Source organism: Zeus faber (assembly GCF_960531495.2).
Source record: "Zeus faber genome assembly, chromosome: 16".
Lineage (NCBI taxonomy): Eukaryota > Metazoa > Chordata > Actinopteri > Zeiformes > Zeidae > Zeus > Zeus faber.
In genome coordinates, this window is record NC_137202.1 from 1767689 (window position 1) to 1795393 (window position 27705).

At 41.3% G+C, this 27705-nt stretch overlaps 2 protein-coding genes across 3 annotated transcripts; both read right to left on the reverse strand.

Moving 5' to 3' along the window:
* Positions 1-703: 703 nt before the first annotated feature.
* ubtd1a (ubiquitin domain containing 1a) lies at positions 704-13126 on the reverse strand. 2 transcript variants are annotated; one of them, XM_080017093.1, is made up of 5 exons: positions 12847-13126; positions 12317-12403; positions 5490-5717; positions 3922-4107; positions 704-1633 (listed from the first exon to the last, which is right to left on the reverse strand). In XM_080017093.1, exons 1-5 carry the CDS (start codon positions 12896-12898, stop codon positions 1419-1421), a joined length of 768 nt encoding a protein of 255 aa, XP_079873219.1. In that variant the 5' UTR covers positions 12899-13126; the 3' UTR covers positions 704-1418. The 2 variants fall into 2 exon arrangements, with proteins under 2 accessions (XP_079873219.1, XP_079873220.1); XM_080017094.1 differs by lacking the exons at positions 12317-12403; positions 12847-13126 and adding an exon at positions 11173-11437.
* A 2558-nt stretch (positions 13127-15684) lies between these two features.
* On the reverse strand, positions 15685-21990 carry zdhhc16a (zDHHC palmitoyltransferase 16a). Its single transcript, XM_080016953.1, has 11 exons — positions 21703-21990; positions 20112-20346; positions 19684-19878; positions 19501-19589; positions 19337-19365; positions 19061-19194; positions 17985-18068; positions 17786-17871; positions 17545-17668; positions 17317-17387; positions 15685-17178 (listed from the first exon to the last, which is right to left on the reverse strand). Exons 1-11 carry the CDS (start codon positions 21894-21896, stop codon positions 17076-17078), a joined length of 1344 nt encoding a protein of 447 aa, XP_079873079.1. The 5' UTR covers positions 21897-21990; the 3' UTR covers positions 15685-17075.
* Positions 21991-27705: the final 5715 nt, after the last annotated feature.

Sequence of the window (27705 nt, forward strand, 5' to 3'; positions counted from 1 at the left end):
AGAGCGTGAACTCAGCCTAAAACTTCAGTTTCCAACGCTTGAACATAAAAACAGGAAGCACAGACAAGTAAGCAAAGGCCAAAAAAACATCTCATATATCCATAGATTATTTTATTAGTAGTAGTATTTAGTCATAATAACCATTACTAGTAACTCATAATTATTATTCATAATAATGGCCTTTGTCAAAGGAAAATAAGAAGATAAGCTTGATGCATTTATAAAAAAATACATTTAATAAAAATAAGTAAATGTCACACTCTATTTAAATTTCATGTTAAGAGTGAGATATTGGAGGTTTATAATAATGTACGCATCATGCTTTATAATCTATGATTGAAGCACTGTAGTGTATTTCAGGTTTCATCAAAGCGCATTACCACATAACAAAAAACAAATGAGATAAACCCAATAGAAACTCAACCAATTCCCCACTGTGGACACAAACATGTTTCACTATATTGGAAATAGATTTCACTGACTAACAAGTCAATTGTTTTCAATTCCAGAGTTTTAAGTCATGGATGATGATGCAAACCATTTTATGCACATATTATCAATTTAAAGCATTGTTCTTATCAAATCTTATCACCATTTATGAAATATACGTTTTCAGACTAACCCTTTATCACATTGTTAACTTGAATGAGGAACTTCCTATTATTCTCAAAAAAAAATTGTGATAAAGAAATGCAGCTCGTGATTTCATCTTGCAATATTTATTCACAATTCAATCAAGTACGGTGAGCATCTTTTGTACAAAAAAACCTGAAGCATCTGTTCTAATCCTGGTTTTCATGAAATAAGAAACAAAACCAGCAAAACCATTTTATTTTCAAATTGTGCACCTGCAATTTTGATCTAAGAATGGACTGTGTTTAATTTTTTTTTCAAATTCAATTTTTTTTTTTTCAAATTACACATATGTACATGATCCAACATCAGATTTAAATGGTCATTTACATATTTCATTTCACTATACTGTCATCCTCTTCCCACTTCTGCCATGAAATGGCAGATGGCAAATACATTTAAAAAAACATTTTCTGATTAAATATGCCTCCTTTACTTTATTCTCAGGCCAAATCATACACAGGGTCAATGAGCACAAAAAAAAAAAAAACACATACATGACACGGAAAGGGAAGACGTCTGATCTGGTTTGGTGTGGCGAGGGAGACGACAGCCATTGTGGGACGTGTGTTTACAATTCTACTTTCATTCTAAAGTTTTCTCAGTGCTCTGGAATCACTGTCCATTTGGAAAAAAGGCAAGGTGTAAAAGGGAGAAATACAAAAGCAAAAACCAAAAATAACCCAAATCAAAACCCTTTATTATATAAAAATGTACACAAAAGTTCACTGCAGTAGCTGCTGGAAAATAAATTCAAGCTTCTACCCCTTGCTCTGTCTCCTGCCTCAGGTTGCTATAATGGGAGGGTTCTGGTTCACGATAACTTGGATGACAAAGTCCTTCTGGATCTTGGTGTCCTGGAGGCGAGTCTTGTCAGTGAGAAGTTTCCCAGAGAAGAACCACCGCTGGTGGGTCACGTCAATGTCCTCCTGGCCCTCCAGCTGCTTCTTCAGCTCGGAGATGGAGTCGGGCATGCTGGCCGTCAGGCGCAGGTCCTTGCCTGAAAAACACACAAAACAAATTCATTCAACGCTGGTTTAAAAAAACATTCTGGGAGACACCAAGAAAAGATAACTGATTTAAATTGTTGTTTTTTTTTGGTTTTTGTTTAGTTTCTTTTTGTAATTTATTTATTTGCCTTATATTTAATACTTATAATAGGTTTATTGTAGACCACTGTTTTTTCTTATCTTTAGGTTAATATTTCTGGTTCACTGTTTATTTTATTAATTACATACATTTTATTTGTATTTTATTAATATTAATAAGTATTGTTTTTCCTGTTATTTTTTAGGTTATATTTGTTGTTTATCATTGGGTTTATCGATATTTATATTATTATTGTGTACAGTTACCATATTTCCTCAAATATAAACTGGTAGTCAAATAAAAACCGGACCTCCAATAAATGCCGGGGGTGTGGTCTACACAAATAAACGCAAGCCTGCCTCAAATAAAAACCTGGGGAAAAACTGATCCCAGCTCTGATCTGAGCACGCCAAGCAGGAAGTGCTGCGTTCAAGGTAAACTCAGAAAACTGTAATTTCTCCATCGACTACCACCACAAGTGCAACTTTTAGGGTAGCTACTGAGGTGTCTTGGAATGTGTGGCGTCCCAAGACAAGTTCGAGTTCAAGTGATTATTTGTCACATACATACACATACGGTCGTACATATATGCAGTGAAATGTCATGACACCCGGTGATTACGCACAAGCTCTATAAGCTCGAAAAACACTCAAATGTGTGTAATCGACACGCAGTGCTTGCGCAGGCGGCCGCAAGGGGCGGCGCCACAATCGCGATTCTGGGTTCTATAATTAGGGTAAACAAATCTGACAGATTGGTTGAGATATCATTACCAAGGTATCTAATATGCCTGTTGTGATAGTTAACCCTTGTATTATGTTCCGATGTTTGACCAATGAATACTGTTTCGGCCACAAGTGGCAGCCCCATCGTATAAGATAATTACTAAGAGACGGTGCCAGGGTTCCCGAGAAAGAGAGCACATCACCAGGGGTCCCGATGATAAGGGAGGTGAAATGTGACCTGTGACCTATGTAGGGGAACCAAATGGTCAACATTGTCTTTGGGCAAGCATAAAAGAACCCGCCCGAGTTTCATTCGACAGAGAATCCATCCCGCTCGGTTCTCTCCTGGACGTCCTAGGCAAGTCTGGTCTGATGCTGTTCTTTTGTAATAAATCTATTATTTTACTCAAGTCAGCGTCAGCGGTCTCTCCTTCTTCATCAACACATCAAATTCATCAAGAAACTACACTACTAGCTGTCTTTTTTCACCATACATGTGTTTGCATGGCCTGGCACCCAGACAGAAGTTTGATTTAAAATTCATACTACAATATGATCAAATATAGTTATTAAACAGAGGGAATTAGATACGAAAGCCTGCCTCTAATTGAAGCCTGATTTCAATAAAGGTCTGGTACCCTCTGCAGTTGAGGTAAATAAAGTCACTGCTTGAGGAAATATGGTCACTTTCTTATCATATATTTTCACATATTTACATATATTGACATTTTATTTTCCATATTCTATTGCTTTATTATTATTATTATTATTATTATTATTGCCTATTTTGTTGTGAGCTGCTGTGACACTCTAATATACAGTATATCTATCTATTTCTAAATATATATATATACACACAGCTTTCTGAGTTTACCTTGAACGCAGCACTTCCTGCTTGGCGTGCTCAAGCGTATATATATATATATATATATATATATATATATATATATAAATAAATAAATACACACACACATATATATATCTGACATAAGATAACACTTCATTAATCACTGCAGGGAAATTCTGCAAATAATTAACACTAATAATTAAATGTATTCTCATGAACATGTAATGTTGGAGTCAAATTCCTAGTTTGTGTAAATGTTAATTTGTTCTGATTCTGATGATAATAACTGAGTCAGGAATTTGTCATAACACAGCTGTTGCATTGTAGTGTCAACACACAGCAGCATAGAAAAAATGCTTAACAATCAAAAAAAACAAAACAATATATAGACAATATACAAAATGTGCTCTATGCACTAGATAAAACATTTTTTTTTTAATAAAACACACAAAAGGCTGTGGTAGAAACTAAGTTGCATACATATAAATATGAATATAATTGGTATTTCTGTACATGAATAAAAAAAAATGTATTACACTATGGACATGGCTAATAATGGATGGGTTAGACTAAGGGAGGATGGGATATAACTATGAGGGGGGATATTCTAGTGCTGGGGTTTCTTACCTGTTGACAAGCGCACACGCAGCTGAAACTCCTGTTTGGGCGGAGGAGGTGGAGATTGTTTCTCCGCATGCACAGAGACCTCACTGTCATTGGTCGTTTCACTGATGAGGTTGAGGGGCGGGGCCAGTGTGTAAGCCGGCAGCTGGTAGCGGTTCCCTAGTTCATCATAACTCTCTGTTAGAGAACCTGCAGTAGAAAGAAAATATTATTATTATTATTAATTTAATAATAATAATAATAATAATAATAATAACAAATATGGCTGCAGGCGGCAATGCAGGGGGTCCAGGTTAGACGCGTAAATCCGAATGACAGTTTTCCGAGTTCCTGTGAAACGCAGCATCCCTTTCTACCGACAATGATGCAGGGACAACTCTCAGACTCAACTCTAATTCTGGTACGTCGGCTCCACGTTCTTCAGAAACAAGTTTTCTAACTAATTCCTGCTCCAAATATAGATCGATGTGGATCAAAATTGGACCGCAAAATATCTGGACTTCCATGAATACGCGCCACTCGTGTCCGTGGGTTCGGTGGTTTGCTGTGCACCAGGCATTTTCTGCCGGCAAAATGTCTAGGAGAAAATTTATAATAAAGATCCAAACAATAAGAAGAAGAAGAAGAATTGACATAAGATATATGATAATATTTACAATAATAATTTATTATTATTATGGTACCATTTCCATAAAATATATGATATTATTTACAATAATATAATGATGGATGGGAGGACAGGAGATAAGTCTGTCAGAAAAAGTCATGATCAACTCTCAACCAACTCTCAAACTCCCAATTCTACCAGCACAGAACAGAGGTTGGATGGCTTCATCATAAAATCTCTGCTTATACATTCCAACATGTTATCATCCTAGATTTAAAAAGATGGTCAATAGAAAAATCACCACACACACACACACACACACACACACACACACACACACACACACACACACACACACACACACACACACACACACACACACACACACACACACACACACACACACACTAGATTGAGGATTTTCCTGTCCAACTCTGTCACAAGCACCAATCCAACCTCTCCAGCCCTGTGATTGTTATGTAACTGTCATGGCACAGCACTAATCTCCCAGCCACTGATAGACAGGGTTCTGCAAATGGCTGTTTGACCTCTTGAAAATAGTGATACACACATAAACATACATATATATATATTTATATATACACTGCACAAATATATGAAAAAGGAAAAGTCTAATATTGCCTATTAACTCTATTCAAATATTATGATAAAACATTTTTTATTAAATTTACAGTAAAATATTCAACAGTTCAAAATGTTTAATACATGATTAAAGGATGATGAAAAGGCCAACAATGTTTTTTTTTGTATTATTATTTGTTATTATTTTAAATTTGTTACACTCCGTTCTTGTGTTTTGTGTCTCAGCTGTAACAAGTACCACACACACACACACACACACACACACACACACACACACACACACACACACACACACACACACACACACACACACACACACACACACACACACACACACACACACACACACACACACACACACCGTGCGGCAGGGTGATGCTGGCTCCATCCACAATCGCCTGTGCGAGCTCCAGGTCGTTGCACTCCGCAGCAAGGGCAGCCGCTCTGAGCGCATCCCAGATCTCCTTCCTTCCATCGAACGCTGGCGCAGTGTCCCAAAACTCGTCCCTCTTGCTCCTCAGCTGGCCTTCCGTCATCGGATACTCGCTCTTCCACTTCTGGCGTTCCTTCTTCAGGGGCTCGTTACGACCTGTGGGGAAAAGACAGGCTTGAGTTTGTTGCTGAACTACAGTTATGTCACATCAAACCAAATTGGGGCCTAAATTGAATACATTCACTCCGAAAACCCTGAGAGCAGCATTTACAGGTTCTTAGGATTGGAATGTGCAAAAATCACGACTGTTAGTTCAACCAGGCCAACATTTTTAGATGCAACTCTGAACCAAAAGCTACCACAAAATATTGAGACATAACTCAAGTCGCTTCTCATTTTCTCCTCTCTGCTCAAACGAGAACATTCCAAGCCACATGTGATTCAACAACTCCCCACGGGTGGGAAAAGATGAGAAAATATTGTTCAAAATAAATCTTCTCAGAGGATAAATCTTCAACGCAGAATTTATCAAAACTTTTTTTCTCCAGAACATCACATGTGAAGACAAGAGGGGCCGGACTGGACATGATTACATAACGGCTCCAAATTGAAGCCAATGGCGACGGGGCAATAAAACCAATCAATCCTGGACTCTCAACTGCAAACGTGTATTTGGGATCTATGAGAAAACGATTTAGAAAAGACTCCAGTTGCCAAATGGGCATAGGTCCCAACTCTACGGCTTTAAGAATGTGTGATCTCTGCACCTTTACCTGGGGTATGAGCCCAAGTGAAGAATGTGGCTTCATTATAGCCTAAATGCTGATTCAATATTTATTTTAGCTACGCACTGGATTGTTGAGAATGGGAATAATAATGCATTTTTTAATATAAATTGCCTGGACAGACAGACAGACAGATCTAAATTACTCATAGGCCAGCTTTTGTCTAGTGTGTTTACCACAAGTTTAACTTGATTAGAATATTGGTATAAAATGTAATGTCAGGTCAGGTGAATTTTTATCTACCCCAGTATGAATACGTAAAAACTTCACGGAATTAATTAGTGAAATCATCCTGTGAATAATGAGCATGCTGGGCATAATAGACAAAAAGGAACGTACAATTCTCTGTTTGGATTAAGGTTAAGTTTTATTATTATTTTTTTTTTTTTTAGCACTTTTGAATATATTTTAGTGATATGGGTTGTACGTGGTGTGTTAGGTGTGGTTGGTTCTGGGTGGTTGTGTAAGTGGGTGGTGGGTGTGTGTGTTTGTGTGCTGGTCATCATCCAAAAAGGGCAAACAGTGTAAATCTGGATTCATACATGTTTGAAAAGTCAGACAAATTAAATCCAATGAAAACACAGACAGTGCAGAATGTGTTTCTCTGGTGGTACAGTACCAGTGTCTCTTGGGGTTAGGGGTGTTTGGCTAGGGTGTTTGCCTACCCATTGCTGGGTGGAGAATGCACTCGCTGCTGCTATACTGGAGATTCCCCCCTTCGCCTGTTTTACCTCTGCACAATTAAAAGAAAGAAAAAAAGGCTAAAAAATAACGCAGCGCAATGTAATTCGGGGGTCAGAAGCTGGAAGTCCCGTTTTGGGGTCCTTAGTCTGATATTCAGTTCGCCTGGTTCCCAATCGCGCAATCCATTTAGTTTCTGTCTTTCTCCTTTCTGTGACAGACCACTGGGTGTTTTATTGTAGATCTGAGAACCGCATTTGGGATATCCTGTGTTCCACAAAATGGCTTGCCAGTGGGTTAGCTGCTGTCTTGTGGTGTCTTACATTGGATTTATGGTGGCTAACGCGTTTCCATCTGGGGTTTCTTGTTTCGCCCCCACATAGCTTATTCCGCAAGTGCCACACTTAATCCAATAGACACAATTTTTGGTGTTCCGTGATGTTCCTCTTACCATGCCATATGCAGCTCCGGTTTGTGGGTTGGATGCTGTCAGTGGTTGTGAAAATCCCACCGTCCATTCTCTTCTCTGGTGCTTGTAGTGGTTTGAGTTTGGTGTAGACCAAATGGTCTTTTAGGTTTTTGTTCCTTCTGTCGGCTGAAATGATCCAGTGGTTGTTTAAAAAAGGTCTGAGGAGAGAACAGTGTTGAAATGTTCTTTGAGTTTCCTGTTCAGGGCTATGGAGTGTGTGTGCAATAAGTGGTTATTAGTGGGATGATACTTCCATTATCCCCCTGTTTCACCACTTTTCCGTGCTGTCCTCAGGAAGCTCCCTGTGTCCCCTGGTTGTGGGCAGATCCTTTGGAATGGCAGCAGTTGGGATTTTACTAAGCCCCTAAATGTGTGTTTCGGATGGAAGCTTGTTGTATCCATTCAGGCATGTGTATCTGTGGGTTTGAAACTTACCTTTGTGTCTGGTTTGCCGGTCTCTGCAAAGGTCTGTCTTTGTAGGAGCAAGTGTCCAGAAAATCCACCTTGATGTTATTCGTAACATACGTATGTGACTTTGATAGAGGTATGGCGTGCATTAAGGTGGGCGATGAAGGACACAAAGTTCTGTATTGAGTGTGCCCAGGTCCCCCAGATGTCCTCCAAGTATCTGAACCAATTGTTAGGGTTTAAGTAAGCTGGTTGTCATCGTTGTTTCCTGCCAATCCACCGGGTATAGATTTACATACTGTGGCTTGGAGCAAATTCTTTACCCATGGCTTCTACCTTTATTTGTAGGTAAGTGTTGGTGGTTGAATTCAAAGTCGTTTTTAGTCAGACTGATTTCCAATAGTTCCAGGAAGACATTATCTGGCTGTTGTGGATCTGGGAATTTATTAAACACCCTCCTAATACATAGTGCCGGTTCAATGTTCGGTCTCCTAAATGGAATTTGTGCTGGTATTGACCAGCTTTTTTTTTGGTTTGTGAAGTTTTGGGAGGCAGTACACTCTCCTTCCCTGTGGTTCCTCCTCCCCCATCAGATATTAGAACTGTCTGTTTGTTATCGCTCCCTCTCCCATCAGTCTGGACGGGATTCCCTGGATCTCTGGTTTTGTTTCCTTGAAGACGGGTCTCTCCAGGTGTGTGTGGTAGTTCGTCATCTGTAATTGGCGGCTTGCCTCTCACGCGTAGTCGTTCCTGTCCTGGATTACAACCACTGCACCTTTGTCTCCAGGTTCCTGTTTGCGCTCAGTTGTTTTAATGCTAGTACCTCGTCCCTGGAGAGGTTGGAAGGGGACTTGGTAGTGCCATGGGGGTTTTTGGCTATTGGTTTAAATCGTTTTTGGGTGGAGTTGTCCTTATCTTGTTTCCTACAAGGGCCAGTCTGTCCGTCTTGGCCCTCTGATGGTTGAAGAAAAAGATTGCTAGAGTCAACAGTCTGTGGTACCTTCGATGTCCGCTCGTGCTTGAGGTTTGGCTTCTCTTGTAGTAGCCAGTACAAAAATGGGCCCTTTTGTAGGAGGGAGACTTGGGCTGGTGTAGGGGTAAAAACTTTTGGATTTGTTTAAAACTGATTTTCCCTCGATCACTGTGTTTATGTTCGGTGGGGGAGTCACTTCTTGAAAAGGACAGCCAGATTCTTCCCCTGGTTGTTGGGTCCCAGAGGACACCATCCGTTGTTTTCAAGATCCCCTAGGCAATGGGGGCGTAGATGGTGTTTCCTTGTTGTTGGAGGAAGGCATTAGGGTTAGGGTTGGACCGCACAGCACTGTAGCAGGGGGGAAGGTCACTTTGGTCACACTCTGGGGGTGTGTGGGTGAACATGATTATTTATAGTGCAGTGGATTATTGCAGTGACCAGTTCCCCCACGAGTGCATGCACAAAAAGAAAAACACAGAAAAACAACCACGCAGGCACACAGACAAGCATACACCAGTGGATTATAGGCAGTAATCAGGTTCCACATAAGGGTATTTATCTTCCTGTATCCCAGAAGGCAGTGGTCCGAGGGATAAGCTCTGAGGGAACTCGTCCATCACTGCTCCAAGCCATCACGCATCAGAGAAAAAAAGGAAACACCACCCGCACGTTTTGGAAACACATCCCATTTTCTGGTACAAGGTGGTAGCGCTGGGGTATATGGTGATATTATTGCTCGTCTTCATCCAGTAGTATTTCATCATCGTGAAATTTTAAGACTGTAAACACAATCATATTATCCGAATTAATAACTACATGAGGTCTAAAAATTTGACTTCTGAATATGTAACAGGATATTGTGATATACATACAGTAGATGTTCTCAGTTAAATTCCTTATAATTATTATTGGGATGATAAATTCCACCATAATTGCAAACCCTATAGCGGGCATTAGCCAATGTTTTGCGAATTAACTGAGTTGGTATTAAAGGACCGATGGTAAATCCACTTTGTTGTGATACGCACGACACAATGAACGTGTGTGGTGACATCATGCCCTCTACATTGAGGCCCCATGCGTAGATTTAATCTTTTAATGAACCCCGCCTCCTTAAACAGGGACTGCACGCTAGAATGTGTTTTTGGAGCTGTAAACTGAAATATATGAATGTTCTCTGACGAAATAACATTTTTAAGTAATAATAAACCAACCGTTGTGTTTCCTGCAAGACCAATGAACTTCTACCACTGTCAGTTTATATTCTTTGGTCTTCTTAAATATACAGTGTAGATTATGTGGTGGGCCATAAAGAAAAACATTTATTGAAGTCTCTTGCATGGAATATATTTGTGGTTTAAGAACATTTTTATACCTTAATATTATATAATATTATATAAATTAATATTACCTATAAAAATTATGCCTTAATATCCATCATTTAACGATAGATTAGAGGATGACTATTTGTGCTTTCATACATTCAAAATATTTACACACAAATATATTTGAGAAACAATCAGTAGTAATGTGGATATTATGACCACTGGCAGAGAAAAGTCTGTGAAATTTAGAAAAACTATTATTATTTTACTTTAGTGTGCCTTTAAAGACAATATTTAACTATATCACAATAACCAAAATCCCATCTCATATATATATATATATATATATATATATATATATATATATATATATATATATCGATATTGTAATAATATATTGCACAGCCCTCATTAAATGGATCAAAACAAGAAAGCCTTTTTGACATATTTATCCCAAATGAAAAGTGAGGACAGTGTTTAAAAAAAGAACGATTAGTGTAAATCGTATGAATTATTTGTCTGGAAAGTCACCCTTGACAGAATGAAGGCTGAGACCAGATCCCTGGAATCCAACCAAATCAAACCCAATCCAGCACATCGAACAACATCAGCCTCCAATCCTCCTGGCCACAGGACAAATAGTCACAACAAGTTCAGGGGGAACTCAGTCATGAGTCCACGTTTCTCTCCTCGGCAGCAACAACATGACTTCCTCCTATCCTGAACTAAAAATGAAAATACCAAAAAACAAAACAGATATATTTGCGTGAGGCACCATCTGTTCCTCGGCATTTACAGACTCTAAAATGAAAAATAATTTCCTGTCAAGTCACAATAAATGCAGCAAACATGAAAATTTAAAACCGTGCATCCAACCATGACTGGGGCTGAATCCCAAACACACAACAAAATCATAATATCATAGTACCCCACGAACAAATGCAAACGTGAATAATGTGAATATACTTACTTTTCAGCACAGCCTTAATGGGTGCCTCTGTAGCGTATTGGTAGCTGTATTCCCTGGAGTTAGTTACTCCCATGGTTTGTTCAGATTAACCTTGAGAGCGAGCGTCTCCCCAAACCGTGTCACACTTGTCCACTTCCTTAAAAATAACCATACCCGGTCCACATTTATCTGTCTCTAATAACAAACGCTCCACTCAAAAACATAGCGGGAGTGATTCACAGACAGAGGTGCAACACAAGGCCGTGCTAATTTGAGCGTCTAGAACCCTTTGCCAGGAGCTACAGCTTCTTTCCACAAGATCCTAATCCTATCTGCTCTATTCAAAGGCAGGTGATAGAAATACCCAAAGGCAAGATGGCAAAGCTATTAATAGCAATAATCCTGTGTCAGACAATTACAATCCTCTGGAAGTACAACCTGCCTCCAGGTGAAGTCCATTCTTTTGATGGCCGGTTTGAAATTAAGGAGTTATTATTGTCAAATTCATTATTAAATAGATGGAAAAGCATTAATAACACATTTTAAATCCAAAGCATTTATTGCTGGCATAAACCATAACCATCAAGCATAGGATACTTATGACGAGAAAGCTTTTCTTTGTTTTGTACAGGACATCATGCATGTCTGCCATATTCTGTAACAGGGGTTATTTAATCCTTGTGATTTCTTCAGTGCAGGGTCTTAAAATATACATAATGGACATCATTTAAGAAGTCGTGGTGTCTTTAGAGATCAATCACATCTATATTCATTGATTTACATGTTGTCCTGACCCACCCACCCTGTCATTGGAAAATCTACCGTCAGTGTAGGCCTGGGCTGCTATTAATGCTTCATGTCCGTCCAGAGAAGCAGCAGCAACATAAGCAGCACGGGGAGGAGTGGATGGGAAGAGAGAGTGTGTTCGAAATCAAAAACCCATTCAGTGGAAACAAATCCCTCTGAGACACAGCTTTTAGAGGTAGAGCTAATCCGAAAAAGGCCCTAAACATTGAACACCTGGGCAAGAGATGCTTTCAGATAGGAGACTGAGACCGACACCCAGGCAGCAGAGAGACGGTCTGCTATTGATTCTGCTGATTTAATGTGCATCTGAACAAGAGTAGACCTCAATGCACGATGATTCCCAGCCTTGTTTCCTTACCCCCACGTTTTTTATTTCTCGCAGTGCTCCTGCCAGTCCCCGGCTCCTCCATCTGGTTCCTCCCCACACAGCCTCCCATCACTGTGCCTGGATGCAAACCCAAAGACAAAAAAAAAAACAACACACACACACACACACAAAAAAAGAAAAACGTCATATCTCACATCTTAGTTGCACGTGCGTCTGAAGCTATAAAACAAACGTCGGAAAACTGATAACTGATCATCTACAAATTAAACGGGCTCGTTTAAAAAAATATATATACAAGGATTAAAATTGCACGTGCACGTGAATTTGAATTGTGACAGCTCAGCAGCCCTCATGCACGCGCAGACAAATTGCAATGTTTACGTCACGTGCAGGGCCAGCTGACGCGGGCGATCTGGGCGCCGTCACAACACACAGCTCCATGCACGTTTTACACAAGTCTTATTTATACCACATGCAATTTAAAAAAAAAATGCAATAAAGTACAATGCTGAATTATCGACCAACATTTGACATTTACATTTTTGTATTATTTAGCCTACCGGAGATCCAGTCCGCTATGTTGTGCATTCGCCTGCAGTTTGCCTGCCACATCCGAACTTGTTCTGAAGTGCCCTGACGAAAGGACACGGGGGTCTGCAGCAGCGTCTTCCCGGTTACTTGCGGAGTCCTCTGGGGTGCACAGGGGGAGAGCTGGGTGCTGCTGCTCCCGAAGAATCAAGTCAATTCGACCCGTGGACAAACGATGGAAACTCGACTACCAGTGACTTTTCCTTCCCCACCTAATTATCTTGATGGCGGAGGTCGCGGCCGCACGCTCGCCCGAGCAGCACCAGTCTGTGCGGATCCAGAATCAAATCCCCTCCTGCGGGTGCGCATGCGCAATCGGAACCCTTTGTGCGCCGCGCCGTCCGAACGCGAATCCGAGGGCAAGTTGCTTCGGAGTTCACCTGCGATGCGACGGTTATTATAAGGACCAACAGTGTATAGCGATCCAATATATTGAAATTATAAGTGTGTTATTATCTGCGTCAATCTAAGCCTGCTCTCAAAATATTGTCAGCATGTACAGTGGGGCAAAAAAGTATTTAGTCAGCCACCAATTGTGCAAGTTCTCCCACTTAAAAAGATGAGAGGCCTGTTATTTTCATCATAGGTACACGTCAACTATGTGAAACAAAATGAGAAAAAAAAAAATCCAGCAAATCACATTGTCTGATTTTTAGAGAATTTATTTGCAAATTATGGTGGAAAAGTAGTATTTGGTCAATAACAAAAGTTCATCTCAATACTTTGTTATATACCCTTTGTTTGCAATGACAGAGGTCAAACGTTTTCTGTAAGTCTTCACAAGGTTTTCACACACTTGCTGGTATTTTGGCCCATTCCTCCATGCAGATCTCCTCTAGAGCAGTGATGTTTTGGGGCTGTCGCTGAGCAACACGGACTTTCAACTCCCTCCAAAGATTTTCTATGGGGTTGAGATCTGGAGACTGGCTAGGCCACTCCAGGACCTTGAAATGCTTCTTACGAAGCCACTCCTTCGTTGCCCGGGCGGTGTGTTTGGGATCAATGTCATGCTGAAAGACCCAGCCACATTTCATCTTCAATGCCCTTGCTGATGGAAGGAGGTTTTCACTCAAAATCTCACGATACATGGCCCCATTCATTCTTTCCTTTATACAGATCAGTCGTCCTGGTCCCTTTGCAGAAAAACAGCCCCAAAGCATGATGTTTCCACCCCCATGCTTCACAGTAGGTATGGTGTTCTTTGGATGCAACTCAGCTTTCTCTCTCTTCCAAACACGACAAGTTGAGTTTTACCAAAATGTTTTATTTTGGTAAAGCCTGGTGCAGGTCTACAATTTTGTTTCTGGTGTCCTTTGGCAGCTCTTTGGTCTTGGCCATAGTGGAGTTTGGAGTGTGACTGTTTGAGGTTGTGGACAGGTGTCTTTTATACTGATAACGAGTTGAAACAGGTGCCATTAATACAGGTAAGGAGTGGAGGACAGAGGAGCCTCTTAAAGAAAAAGTTACAGGTCTGTGAAAGCCAGAAATCTTGCTTGTTTGTAGGTGACCAAATACTTATTTTACCGAGGAATTTACCAATTAATTCATTAAAAATCCTACAATGTGATTTGCTGGATTTTTTTTCTCATTTTGTCTCTCATAGTTGAGGTGAACCTATGATGAAAATTACAGGCCTCTCTCATCTTTTTAAGTGGGAGAACTTGCACAATTGGTGACTGACTAAATACTTTTTTGCCCCACTGTATATGGACAGACAAATGTTGGGGTCACCTTTTTGTGTATTCAAAAATATGAATGTTTATTTATTTATGATAAAATTCACTTGAATCATGTCCAATTATTACATTATATTGAATTATTATATTGATGACTATATTATATTATATTCGATATTATATATATATTCAAATATGTTTTTTACATATCACATATTCTTCAAGGTAGATGTTTATGGGTATCATTTTTGGAATCATAAAAAAACAAATTACATGCATCCATTGATATCGTATTGCCACAGCACTTAAAATTTCAGCTCGGCAAATAAAAATAAAAAGCAAGAGTCTGCTCGATATAGATACAACTTTCAAAATAAGTCTTTCTTACTCTTTCTTATTTCCATCCTTGGGTTGTAGTCTGTTGCTGTCATTTGTTCCATTTGGTTTCAAAGAACACAATTCCAAAAGCTTCGGTGGGTCAGACACTGTCCTGGGCTGGAACATTGAATTGTGACAGGTGAATGATTCTACTGAAGACAGATCCATGGCCTCCATGGATGGAGACGGTAGTGGTTATGACGTCACGAGCAGAGGTCACGTTGAAGCTTCCAAATCTCTTCTGCTTTCCATCATGTATTTTCCCTTCTTCAATGCAATTCTTTTGTAAAGTCTGGATTTATTGAATTGCCGTGCCAACTGTGGAAATTGATTCTCTACGAAGACAATAAATTGTCAATCTGTAATTTTTGTTTAATGCAACAACAATTGGGGTAATGAGAGCTTCCAGTGGGATATTTTCCCCCTCTGCATATCAACGTCTCATAAATGCCTTTTGACATCAGTCCTTGTGTATCTGCTTATCTTTTAGACTTGATGCATTTGCGTCTCAGTCTGGAGGACGAGCTTGGCACGGACCCCAGAAAATCCTCCCTGCTGACAGCCTGTCTGGACCGGACGGTCTGTGACATAACAGCAGATCTGGAATTCAACTGGATGTTATAAAATGACCTTTTGACGGACTCACTTTTAATACCAAGCAATATGCATGCATGTGTGGTGTTCATGTACTAAATGTGAACAAATATTATCGTACACATTCTGCTTTGCATTCACATGAAAATAAGACAGGCTGGCTTAAAAAAAAGATTTTTATCAACACATCTTCATTAAGATACAAAAAATACAGGAATGCACTGTGTCCATATGTACTGCGTTTTACTGTAAAGCTGGTGGTAAAGCAGCAAATTAATTTCTAGTTAATTATATGTGGCTGGGAAGACAGCATCTTCTGCAGCGCTTGGCTTCAGGTACAGGGACCTTAATGGAGGCATTTTGGCCCCAACACATCTGGCTTAAATTATGTTCCATTTGGGTAGTAACTAACAGTGCAGCACTCATTCACTCGAATGCTTGTTTCATCAAATTTTACAAAAAAAAATGCTGTTAATAGTGCATTGAATTGAATCCCATGATATGTCAGTCAGTATAGACAAATCTGGCGAGCGATATATTAGTCTGGCCCTCTAGTGAGGCCGCCATTGCTGCAGTGTTCAGAGTCGTGGATAAACACTGTACTGAAAATGGATAGACGACATTAGGCAATGGCCTAGGTGTATGTTATTTCATTTAAAAAAAAACACCAGTTGGAAACACATAGGTTTTGACTGACTGCTACATAATGTACGCTATCAGTAGTAGCGTGAGACTAATTCAAAAACGTTGCATTTTACAACAGATGAATTACACAATTGAATACATTTAAATATTATGAAATATTAAACATGATATCAAATTTAAATAACACATAACTATCTAGTTTTGTATTAATCATCTGGTTGCTCTTTCTTTTTATGTTTTGAATGTCTCTATGCAGAGTCTGGCCCAGTAGCGGGGCATTCCTCATACAGTAAAGGCTTTAGTTAGTAGTGGTGGTAGTAGTAGTAGAAGTATTTAGACTTTTGTGGATTTCACTTTTTTTTCTCCTTCTTATAAAAAAAAAATGCTATTATAGGTTCAAGCTGAGGTCCTTGGGTGTAATAATTTTGTCAACCTGAAAAGGCACCGTAAAGATCATCATCTGAGAGTATCATGCAAAACAGTGTAGCAGTGACAGCACACTGCAGTAATGGCGGCTTGGTTCAGTTTGTCTATTGCCCAGATTCGTCTATACAGTATACGGTTTATTAGTGCACAGTCCTGAATCATCGAGCCCCTGCTTTAAAACCATCCATACATAAAACACATGGTGCAGGGTCAGTGCCGTCCCATCATGTTCTTCCTCAGGCTTTTTGTTGGCTTCACCAATGCATGTTGTTGAGGCATTGGAAGCCAATATCAGCCCCTGATGCCGCTGATGTCCAGAGCTCTCACCCCGACTCAAAGATTCTTGTGACCAACTAGATAAAATGATGACAGCAGGCCTGGCACAACAATGGCTGCTGAAAACACTTTGCATCTTGACCTTTTGGTGGAACAGTTGCTGGAAGAAGAGCCTGTTGGTCACAGGTGTCTCTCCAATATATTTGTCATACAGATATCGTGTCCTTTTTAACTGGAAAGATGTCCCACGTTAAACCATTGCCCGGAGGAGTATGTCCAGAGGGGAGGAGGACACGGGTTACCCAATGGCTAGAGGTTAGAAGAGGAGATAAGAGAAAATTGTTAATAGCACTGATACAGGGAAGTTTAAGATACATGCAAAATATGTGGTGGAAAGTATTTATTTAATTAAAAACAAACCAAAAAAAAACAAAAAACTGAAATAACCTTCTCTTCTCCACACCCAGAAATATCCTCCAGTTGTTCAGCTTGCCAAAACTGAAAGGGTTTTTGTACACCTGGTTGGGGACAGGAAGCCAGAGAAGTCAGTGAGAAAGAGTAACTTGTATAAATTCATTGTCATCTTACACAGGGACACTTATTTTTGGCACATCGATGTGATACAGAATATTTGGCACAGAGTTTGAGAATAAAGATTAGCGTAGACATGTTCACCTTCCCTCGTTTCGCCAGGCGTTTGGTTTCTTTGAGGTTGATATGTCTCTCTATACTGGTCTCACCCTTGGATATGAGAACCGCATGCCACATCGTCAGACCTCCCAGAGCTACTGCCACTGTACTGAAAAGACCAAATCACAACCGGTTTTATTGTCTGATGAATTGGCAAAACACGTGTGGTATCAGGTGGAGGTGAATTTAAAGTGGCTACAAAAAAAGCATCTGACAATTATTTTACCTGGTAAGTACCCACATGTAGATAACGCTCTTATGAATCACCTTGTCCTTGAAGGTGTAAGGGGGTGATGGAGTCTGATAATGGGTCTTGCCAAGAGAAAAATAAACAAACAAAAAACAAAATATAATTTGTTGTCATTAATAGGTTAGAAAAGACCATCCATCATGTTCACATTCTGCAAGTGTTTTTGAGTGGGTACCTGGCCAGGGGGCAAAATGCCTATGAGAAGACCCATCCCAGTCACAGGAACCCCGGGCTTTTCAACATCCACATGCTTAAAGCGCTAGAGGAATAACCCCAGAGTTAGAGACAGAGGCAGAACAGTTAGGGGAAACATATATCAAAAAGAGAAAAAAAAAAGACAAGGACAGCAACAAGCCACATAGCAGGGTGTTTGCAGGTATCTGAGTTTCTAAGACTGTTTAAGACCTTGGTAAATATTGGAATTAGCTCTATTCAAGACACAATATTGTTTTTGAAAATAGACAAATATTTTCTATCCATTCAATATTTAATTTATAAAGCAATATGGAATTCAAAAATTGTTTAAACATCTGTGGTCGATGAGGGGGAGTGGTCGAGCCGTTGTGTGAATGGGAGGGGAAGTTAGGTCGGTCGGCTCGCCTGCGTTCGGCACCGTCACCGGCCAGGGCCAATTAAGCTGTATGGCCAGCAGCGGATGGGGAGAGCCTGGTGGAGAGCTCGCTTTCTGGCGCCAGAAACCCTCCGTCCTTTTGTTATCCTGTCCATGAGCTTTGTTTCTATTATCGTCATTATTATTTCCCTACCTGAGCTTGATTTATGTTGAAACCTTGAATAAAACCCAATGAGCTGTCTCCAAACCCTGTGTCTCCCTGCATCTTTCTGCCAAATCCATGTAGCCAGCCAGCTACAGCATCTTATGTTCCTTTTGGTGCAAAATGATCTGCAAACAACGTTAACCTCCTTGTAGCTTGTTTTGAGCCTGAAATGCATTCAATCTTTAAAATTGTTTTGCCTTTTTCCTGTGGAACTAAAACAGCCCTAGTCCTTATTCTGAACAAATACTATTCTGTTGCTTCTTTGTGAATTATAAACAAATAATATACCCTTAAAAATGAAATTTAAAATTTAAAAACACCAATCAAGGACTTATTTTCTGATAAATATTGTTTTCAGATTTCTTTGTTTTAATAACCTGCTGACACCCTGTATACAGATGTCACGCGAGCTGAAACCAGAAAAAAAAAAAGGCAAGTCCTGCATCATAGAATTAGGAATAAGGCGGTGTCTCACCTCAAGAGCATTGTATGCATCTACGAAGAGATTTCTGCCACTGATGCTACAGTACATACAGCCCATGGTCAGGAACAGGCAGAATGAAAAGAAGTAACGGTGGTTAAAATGGCCCACGCAGTTATTCAACCAGGCTGAGATCAAAAATATTAAGGAAACATTCTTTTTTCACCGTGACATTTTCACTAAAAATCTTATCGTGCAACTCTTTGTTTCAGAAAAGGCCAAAGCTGAAAAAAGAACAATGAAACCTAGTGTTTAATCAGGAAAGGATACGACAATGATGGTCCATTTTCAGAACGCATCTGAAAACATTTTAAAAAGAAACATACATTTATATCTTTTCAGTCCACTTTCTATATAGACCCATAATCTCTCAAGTAACCACTAATTAAGGCACACACAATCAAGGTGCTCAAAAAACCCCAACTATAACTTACCTGTTACAAATACCACAATGGTGTGTTCTAGCTGGTTTAGGAATTATGCATTTCTTACAGACGGACACGAATGAAATGTCATTTTTCACCTGTTAGGCAGAAATAAATCCCAATTAAAATATGTTACAAAGTCAACATAACCAGGTGGCTGTATATTACTTAAGAAATTAGACTTCTTCTTACTGTCGGGGGAAATCCAGGCGCAGTCTTAGTGGCTTTGTAATAGTGGAAAACGATCATGACAAGGTTCCAATGTCCATAGCAAAGGTGCCACGCTATCCAGCCTGGGGAGTAGGTGTTGAGCACCAGCGGCAGTAGAACCAAATAGGTGATGAGCAGGATTGAGCTGGTCAGCACCACCACCAGACACACAAAGACCTGGCAGGCGAACACACACACGTGAACGCACACACACACACACACACACACACACACACACACACACACACACACACACACACACACACACACACACACACACACACACACACACACACACACACACACACACACACACACACACAGCGAAAGCAGAGACGGGGGTCACAAAGTACACAGACGTAGTCTACCAGCGATTGTATGTAAAAAAAACAAATTGATAACCACTTCACCATTCCGAACCAGCGGGTGATATGATCGACCGTCCAGAACACCGGTTCGAAGACCGAGTCGAAGACTACATCCGAGTCAGTCAGCGAGTTGAAGTAAAGGGAGTGGACCAGCAGCTTGATATAGGCCCAGGCCTCCTTCAGTGAGAGGGGGAGCCTGCTCCGTCCTTTCCTGAGACACAGCCGCAGCCTCAAGCAGCGCAGCGGGTGGAGCGGGAAGCCGGGACACCACCGCATCCTGGGCGTATGACAGTACACACGAGTAAAAAAGGGAAAAGCGAGGAGATGTGCCAAAGTGAGCACTCCCTTTGTGCCGGACCCGGCCTCCTGAACACACCTGTCAGGCTTGGTGCACGGGCAGCTTGTGCAACTCAACTCATATCTGCAGCACAGTTAGGGAAATGTAGTGGTAATTAAATACACTGGGGGAGATGAGTGTATGGATTCATGCAGGTAGGTGCAGGTAGGTTGTTAAAAAGTTGACAGTAGTCTCCAAAGCCATGTCATTAAGAAAGAGCCTGCTTTTCTGCATTCCAGGCCGCTAGGGTGGAGTAGGACAGGAGTCACCCATGGATGCTCCATGGGGTGTAGTATAGTATAATGTTGGTATTAATCCGTGTTAATGCCTCGGCGATAATGCTAGTCCCATTCGGTTATGGGCGAGTAATTCGTGTAGTTTACACAATAAACCCCTTCATAGAAACAGCAAATGTCGGATATATCATCATGAACGCTGCCACTAAATTTACATTGTTTAGCCTTAATGTTTCCAATTCAACGACTTGAGCCTTGTCGTCTGGCGTTACATGTCAACATATGACAGAACACTCACCCTCCTCTGCGAACAGTTCTGGAGAACCAAACCGCCCGTAAAGATGAATAAAAAATAAAAATAATAATTCAAACGATATGATTATAATCCTCACATTTGAGAAGGATTCAATAAGCTGCTATTTGATGGTCCCAAAAGCCTGCGCTGCGGTTGGTGCGCATGCGCCAACGGCGAACACCACGACGGGAATCGGAGTCCGGAAGTCCTTGTAAATATTGTTGTTTTTTCTCCTGGATTTCCTATCGACGAATGTTTTTATTTATTTCCTTTTTTACTCATTTGTTCCCTATTCATGCGTATTTTTTGCATTCATTGTTGATCAAAAAAGACACAAAAAAACCACAACCATCATTTTCTATTTTTTTCTTTTTGTAGAATTGTGGGTATTGTAGGCCTTGGTCGCATGTTTCGCGCATGGCTCGGGTCTGCTGCTGCTTCTTGGACTGCTATTTACATTACGTCGTATTTTAATTGAATGATGTCCTTCAGGTTCGACTTCGATGTGCACGCACAGAACTGCGGTCCAAACGACGCGGATGAAAGTAATTTGTCGGATGTCAAGAGCGGCCATGCAGCTCAACATGTGAGTACACACACTACCAAATGTGCAGCTATGGAGGTTCTGTTGGGTTTACGTTGAAAGTGTTGTAGAGAGCTGGAAGTTAAACGCCTTTGGAATTAACAACCTGACAGGTGGAATCAACACATAAAGACACGTAAACACATTGATTCCACCTAACTTTTCGTGTTGTTTGTGTTTACCAGACCAAGGGCAGTGGTTCCCCAGCAGAACCAGTCCAAAAGGCTGCAGAGCACTTCCCACCACCCGACCCCCACCCGCTGCTGGTGGATGCTGTCTCAGAGACGGTCGCTGTGGGTTCTCTGCCGGCCCTCCATTTCCTGAACGAGACCGTGTTTGAGAAGACAGCCCTGGAAAGAGAGGATGGGGAGAACATTCTTTCTCGCACCGCTGATCAGAGGTCCGACCTGATCTCTGGGGTGTATGAGGGTGGTTTGAAGGTGTGGGAGTGCACCTATGATCTCCTGGAATGGCTTGAAAGAGGCAGAGAGTCGTTTGAGGGCAAGGGTGTTCTGGATTTGGGCTGTGGGGCAGGGCTGCTGGGGATACTTGCTCTGAAGAGAAATGCCATGCGGGTCCACTTTCAAGACTATAACAGCACGGTTATAAAACAGCTCACATTGCCGAATGTGCTGCTCAACAGCCAAGAGGGTGACACTGATGGTGGTAGTGATGATGATGATGAGGATGATGATGAAGGGGAAGGAAATGAAGAGAGACAGATAAAAGATGGTGATAAAAACGAGAAAGATGAGAAGAAACAGGACCTGAAGGATGGACATCCGGCGGTTAAGAAAAGAGCCGTAGACCCGTCTCAGAGCTCATTACTTGCCAGGTGTCGTTTCTTTTCTGGTGACTGGACCACTTTCCTTGCATTGGTTTTGAAAGACGATCCTTCAACAAAGTATGACATTATATTTACCTCAGAGACCATCTACAACACGGCATACTACCCATCACTGCACAAGGCACTCCAAAAACTGCTTGCCCCAGATGGATTGGTCTATCTGGCCACCAAAGCCCACTACTTTGGGGTTGGGGGTGGATTGCACCTCTTCGAAAAGTTTGTGGAGCAGCAGGGTGTGTTCTTCTTGGATCACATGTGGGATGGGGAGGAAGGGCTCCAGAGACATGTAGTGGGCCTACGTTTCAAGATAGAAAAAGATAAGACTTGATTAATCCCCAAGGGGAAAATTCCATCAAGGCACTCTTAACCCGCCGCCAGTATGTGCCTTCCTCATTGTGCATTTACATGTCGGCCACTGACTTCATTTCATATACAGTATGCCAGGTAGACAAAATACGGACATTTTAAATTGTGCTCAAGCACATTAAGAATTACCAAGTATGACCAAAGACCTTGCAGGTTTAAATTGAATGACAAGTAAGTACAAAAATGGCCTCAATTGATTACCTCAAAGACTCAATAGGATTACGGGAATGCTCGATTTTGTTAAGATGGCTTTTTAATATAGATTGTAAATAAAAAAAATGATACATTACCAAATAAATAAATGACGCCGTCTCACCTCTCATTTGGACTGTGAATCCTTGCATGTCTTCACTTCCTGTATAGATATGAATACGTCTGCCACTTACTAAAGTGCAGTTGAAAGACCTCTAACAGCCCCGTTAGAGGTCTTTAGATGCGTGGGGAGGAGAGAAAGGAAATGGGCTCAGTGACCTTTGCAAGTGATTTTCCCCAGTGTTCAAACAGCAGCATGAAAGCCCGGCTTGTTTCTGAAGTCCAGCACAAAATGTCAATTGCAACTTATCCCACCAGCCCAAGGATGGAGTTTGAAAGTGGATTCTAGAGTCACCGCACATCAATAGCAGGGCTCTATGGGGTCTCTGTACCTCAGTGCGTCCGGGCTTCCTGTTGTTTGGTTCTGTAGATGTCGGTTCGGGTAAGTCGGGCTCTGACTCCCACACTGAAAAAAATTATCTGATTGGATTCCTTGGAAGGACGTAAAATAATGCTTCTGTTTGTTAAATATATAATTTGAAATGTACTTAACTTGCCCCCCTCTTTGGGGCCATCTCATGATCATCTTTATAGGTATTACTTCAGATGAATGGCTGTTAACTTTGTATTATATTGACAAATGTATTAAAATGTAATTTGAATTTTATTTTTATTTTTACTTTTATCTTTTTTTAACAACTCATTCAAATCAACAGTCACTTCAAATAATGTTGTTTCCTCAAAGTAATTTGTAATGCTTGGATTATGTTGCTTACAAGACAAACCAGATGAACTGCTATACTGTTAATATGTGGAAATATGTTGAAATGTTGGGCTTATGCACTTTCTCCAAATGCACGGGAGACGAACTGGGTTTTCAGAGGGGAGAAACTTTCTGTTGAATCATAATTTTTACACCCACATCACGGAAACGCATTAAATGTGGTCACACTAGTCGAGACAAGTTCTTCATACCTGTGGAGTCTGAGATAAAAAATATGGGGAAATCACAAAGTTTAAATAGGACTCAAAACAACGCAATAGTGTGACTCATAGATTTGTATTTTTTTAAAGGTCATACCTTCCGAGCCGAGCATGTGAGTATTTGTTCCCCTGTTTTACAACATAGAGTATCACATCCCTGTCCTGTTTCACCAAACCTGTGAGCCAAACAGAAACCATTAGAGGCATATTATATATTAAAAGCAAATGCTACACTTACGTGAATAGATTAGTTTCTACAGACATTCATGTAATTCAAGCTTAAGTTGAAGTTGATTCACAGAGAGATAAACAACCACAATGCACTGAGGTCCTGAAGGAGGTAGGGGTGTCACGATTTCAATGCAAAATCGATCGAAATGAGCGTTCGATTTCAAACATCGAAATCACAATCAGGTTTGCGATTCTCCCCGTATTTTTGTGGGTACCTTTGTCCGACATGGATCTTAAATGTAATCTCTAATGTAACGTTCTCTGAAAATAAACTGCGTTCTCTAACGCTGAAGCGGAGGTTTGGGGGTGTGGCGAAGCCAGAGCCGCAGCTCAAGCTGCAGGAGTTCGCAGCTTTTGGGTTAAAATAATTTATGGGAAAAGTGCGCTCCAATTCCATAAAATGATATATTTTACAACATGTCCACTCGCCAGTAAAGAGGCCAAAATTAGCGTCGACCCAGATGTCCTGTTCACATCAAGAGCCGGTCGGAGGTGGAGCCGATTAAAAACCTGTCTATTGCAGGGTAATTTGACCCGGGACTGAAACCCGGGTGTAAACCTTTCCCATTGATGACAAATGCCAGATGTTTGCGAGTGTTACCGGGTTTTTGGTGCAGTGGAAAAGGGGTATTATACTGTTTTCACACCAAAATTAGCAGGTTTAACAGGTAGTAACCCTGTTTTTTTAAACCGGCTAAAAATAGGCAATTGACACCTTTCCCATTGCCAGGAGAACTGCTGTTTCTTTCTGTGTCACATTCGACGTCACAAACGCATCGGAAAAGGGGCATGTCATGGTTCCAGTGTGATTGGTAACCAAACAGTAGAGGAGACAGCAACTGAAACAAACAACATAGAACTGTAAAACATGATGGGGGGTGAAGTATTTTGAGCTGTTCAAAGAAGAGGAGTGGGAAGCGGAAATGCTCCTCCAGTTCGGAGACCGGCTTGGGGCGGTGCTGGAGTGACTCGGGGCCAGCGGGGAATGTGGGGGTTCTCTACTGTGGTCCCTACGGAGTGATCACCACACTCACAACATTTCACGGTCCTACATGTGGGGAAAAAAGTCAATAACTTCTCATTTTGATTTTGGATTCCAAATCGTATATGAAATGATACAGGGATATTCCTCTCTATTTATGCGCCAACGCGCGTCGCATCATGCAGGTAAAGTGGCCAAAATTAGTGTCGACCCGGGTGTCCTGTTCACATCAGAACCGATCGAAGCCGAAACCGATTAAAACCTGTCACTGTTGCAGGGTCATTTGTCCCGGGACTGAGACCCAGGTTTTTCCCATCTCAACGATGACAAATGGAGATTAGCGGGTGTTATAGGCTTTTTGGTGCAGTGGGAAAGGGGTATTATACCCTTTTCCACTGCACCATTATTTAGAGAACAACGTACAGAGCGGACGATCAGATCATCCGGCTCACTGAAAAGAGGTGGATCATCCGGCTCCCAGGCATCGAACCATGACCTTAAAATCGAAAGTCAAATCGAATCATGAAGTTGGAGAATCATGACACCTCTAATTGGAAGCGTAACCTACCCGGACAAGGTTTTTGTAAAGAGGTTTTTAGAGTAATTTTGAGTACTTCTTCCACCACTGGTAAAATTACATTTTTTACCCAGTGAGACACACCAGCCCCATACCAACATGGATCACACTACTATGATGTCATTCTTCTAAGTAAATATGACACACAATAAGGGCCAAAACACCAGATCTCGCTCAATGAACATTATCTTATCTATAAATATATTGGTGACGCATGTATTACACATCAGCGCAAACATTATTGAAATGCGATACCATAGTATTTTTCTTGGAAACTTGAAATGTGTCACCTTTGAGAACACGACCGGCCGTTTTTGAACACCCACATTGTGTGAACAAGGGTTTCCATTTCCCCAACAGGTAAATATAGACTATCCCTACTTCTCTTGCGCACAAATAGGTCTCCCCATGAAGACTGTGTTTGTATATGCGCACTCGTCATAACGCATTGTGTTCACCTCACCGCCGTTGCTCCTCTCAACAGCTGTTCGTGGCCTGTGGGGGAATTCCTGGTTCCTCCAGTCGACGCAGCCTTTCCCCTGCTTATGGGAAAGAGGGGGGGCAGGGCCGGTCAGATGCTTTTCCTCAGAAACTATTATGTGTTGATTCACTGTGAGGGGGTGTGCTGCGCACTCCCACTGCTTCCTCCTTACTGGGAAGTGACTGTCAGGCTTACCGTACGGAGGGAGTGCACACAGATAGGGAGGGAGGCTGATGTTGTGCTGTGAAAGGTGCTGGTATTTAAGGTGGTTTTCTGTGAGACCCAGCCAGTACACTGTCTTCTTCCTTTGGTGCTCGGAGGACACGGGAGAGGGGAGCTGGGGGGGGCGGCGAGAGAGGGAGACAATGGCTGGTGGAACCCTGCTGCCGCTGCTACACCTCTGAGGCATCTTTGGCTGCGATGCGAGGCGGATCTGTCAGTTAAAGACTGAAACTGCAAGACAGTGATGGTCACAGGACGCTTTTTGGAGGAATTGTGTCGTGTAGGTATCCTGTGTTTGGACAGTGAAGTCGCCAGTGAATGATGTAAGTATTTCGTTAACCAAGATCTTAGACTGCTCCGGTAAGATTCTCAGTCCCACGGAGATGAATACTGTACTTGGGGATAGATTTTAACAACAGACAGAGGTCTGTTTATATGAGTTCTGAAACTGGTGAAATTAGACACAGTGTATTTATTATCCCGTAACAGACAGTAAAAACCGGTTTGTTTCGCTATCTAGCTGCTGGAAAAGTTTGAAGTTTCCTGAACGCATTCAGGTGTGGCCTTCCTGACAAAGTGCACTGTGCTTTGGTGCCTGTGTGTCCTCATGGAATGTATCCACCCTCGAAGGTTTTTTTTTTATCACTTAGGAATCTTCTCGTTATAGTCTCAGCGTCGATGTAGATGCCAAGTGTTGCTCGGGCCGCGTGGAATGGAAAATGCTGCCTCATACAAACAGCTCAACGTTTAGTGCCACATTTTCCCCCACTTCCCTGAGTTCAAAGATGACTTGCTGGACTTTATATCCGTTATGATACTATCCTTTAGGTCTTTATCTCTGAACCGTTGAGCTGATGAGTCATTTCCAAAGCTTGCAGAGTAGGATCACTTCAGCCCGATACACCAATTGCATCAGCCCGGAGGAGTGACTTTCATTTCAGCGCTCATGAAACATTTCCAGGAATTAGTCAAAGGAGATGGGTGGATTCCTGTGGTAGGTCATGTCTCATTGCAAAATTTTTACCTGATATGAATTCTCAAAACAGTTTTAAAGTTGAATCTTGTTAAAAAAAAAAAAAAAAAAAAGACCCCAACTGACTTTTAAAGTTTAAAGATGTATTCATTTAATCTGTATTGTAATGCTCCATTGCTGTGGAGTGTGGAGGGAAACCCAACCGGTCAAGACTCTACCATGTGCTCTGCCATGAGAACTGAATTCCATAGATGGCTACTTCAGTGTATC

Bases quoted from the DNA above. Each gene is read 5' to 3' on its own strand.
- ubtd1a (XM_080017093.1), bottom strand. From the start codon at position 12,898: ATGTGGCAGGCAAACTGCAGGCGAATGCACAACATAGCGGACTGGATC. The intron at 12,404-12,846 runs GTAGGCTAAATA...GTTTGCATCCAG, and splicing joins CATAGCGGACTGGATCTCCG to GCACAGTGATGGGAGGCTGT. The intron at 1,634-3,921 runs GTAAGAAACCCC...TGTGTTTTTCAG, and splicing joins GCGTGTGCGCTTGTCAACAG to GCAAGGACCTGCGCCTGACG.
- zdhhc16a (XM_080016953.1), bottom strand. From the start codon at position 21,896: ATGTTCTCCCCATCCTCTCTTTCCAGGGCTGTCTTCTCAAACACGGTC. The intron at 19,195-19,336 runs GTATCCTTTCCT...TTTTGATCTCAG, and splicing joins GAAAATGGACCATCATTGTC to CCTGGTTGAATAACTGCGTG. The intron at 17,669-17,785 runs GTAAAATAATTG...TGGTCTTTTCAG, and splicing joins TACATGTGGGTACTTACCAG to TACAGTGGCAGTAGCTCTGG.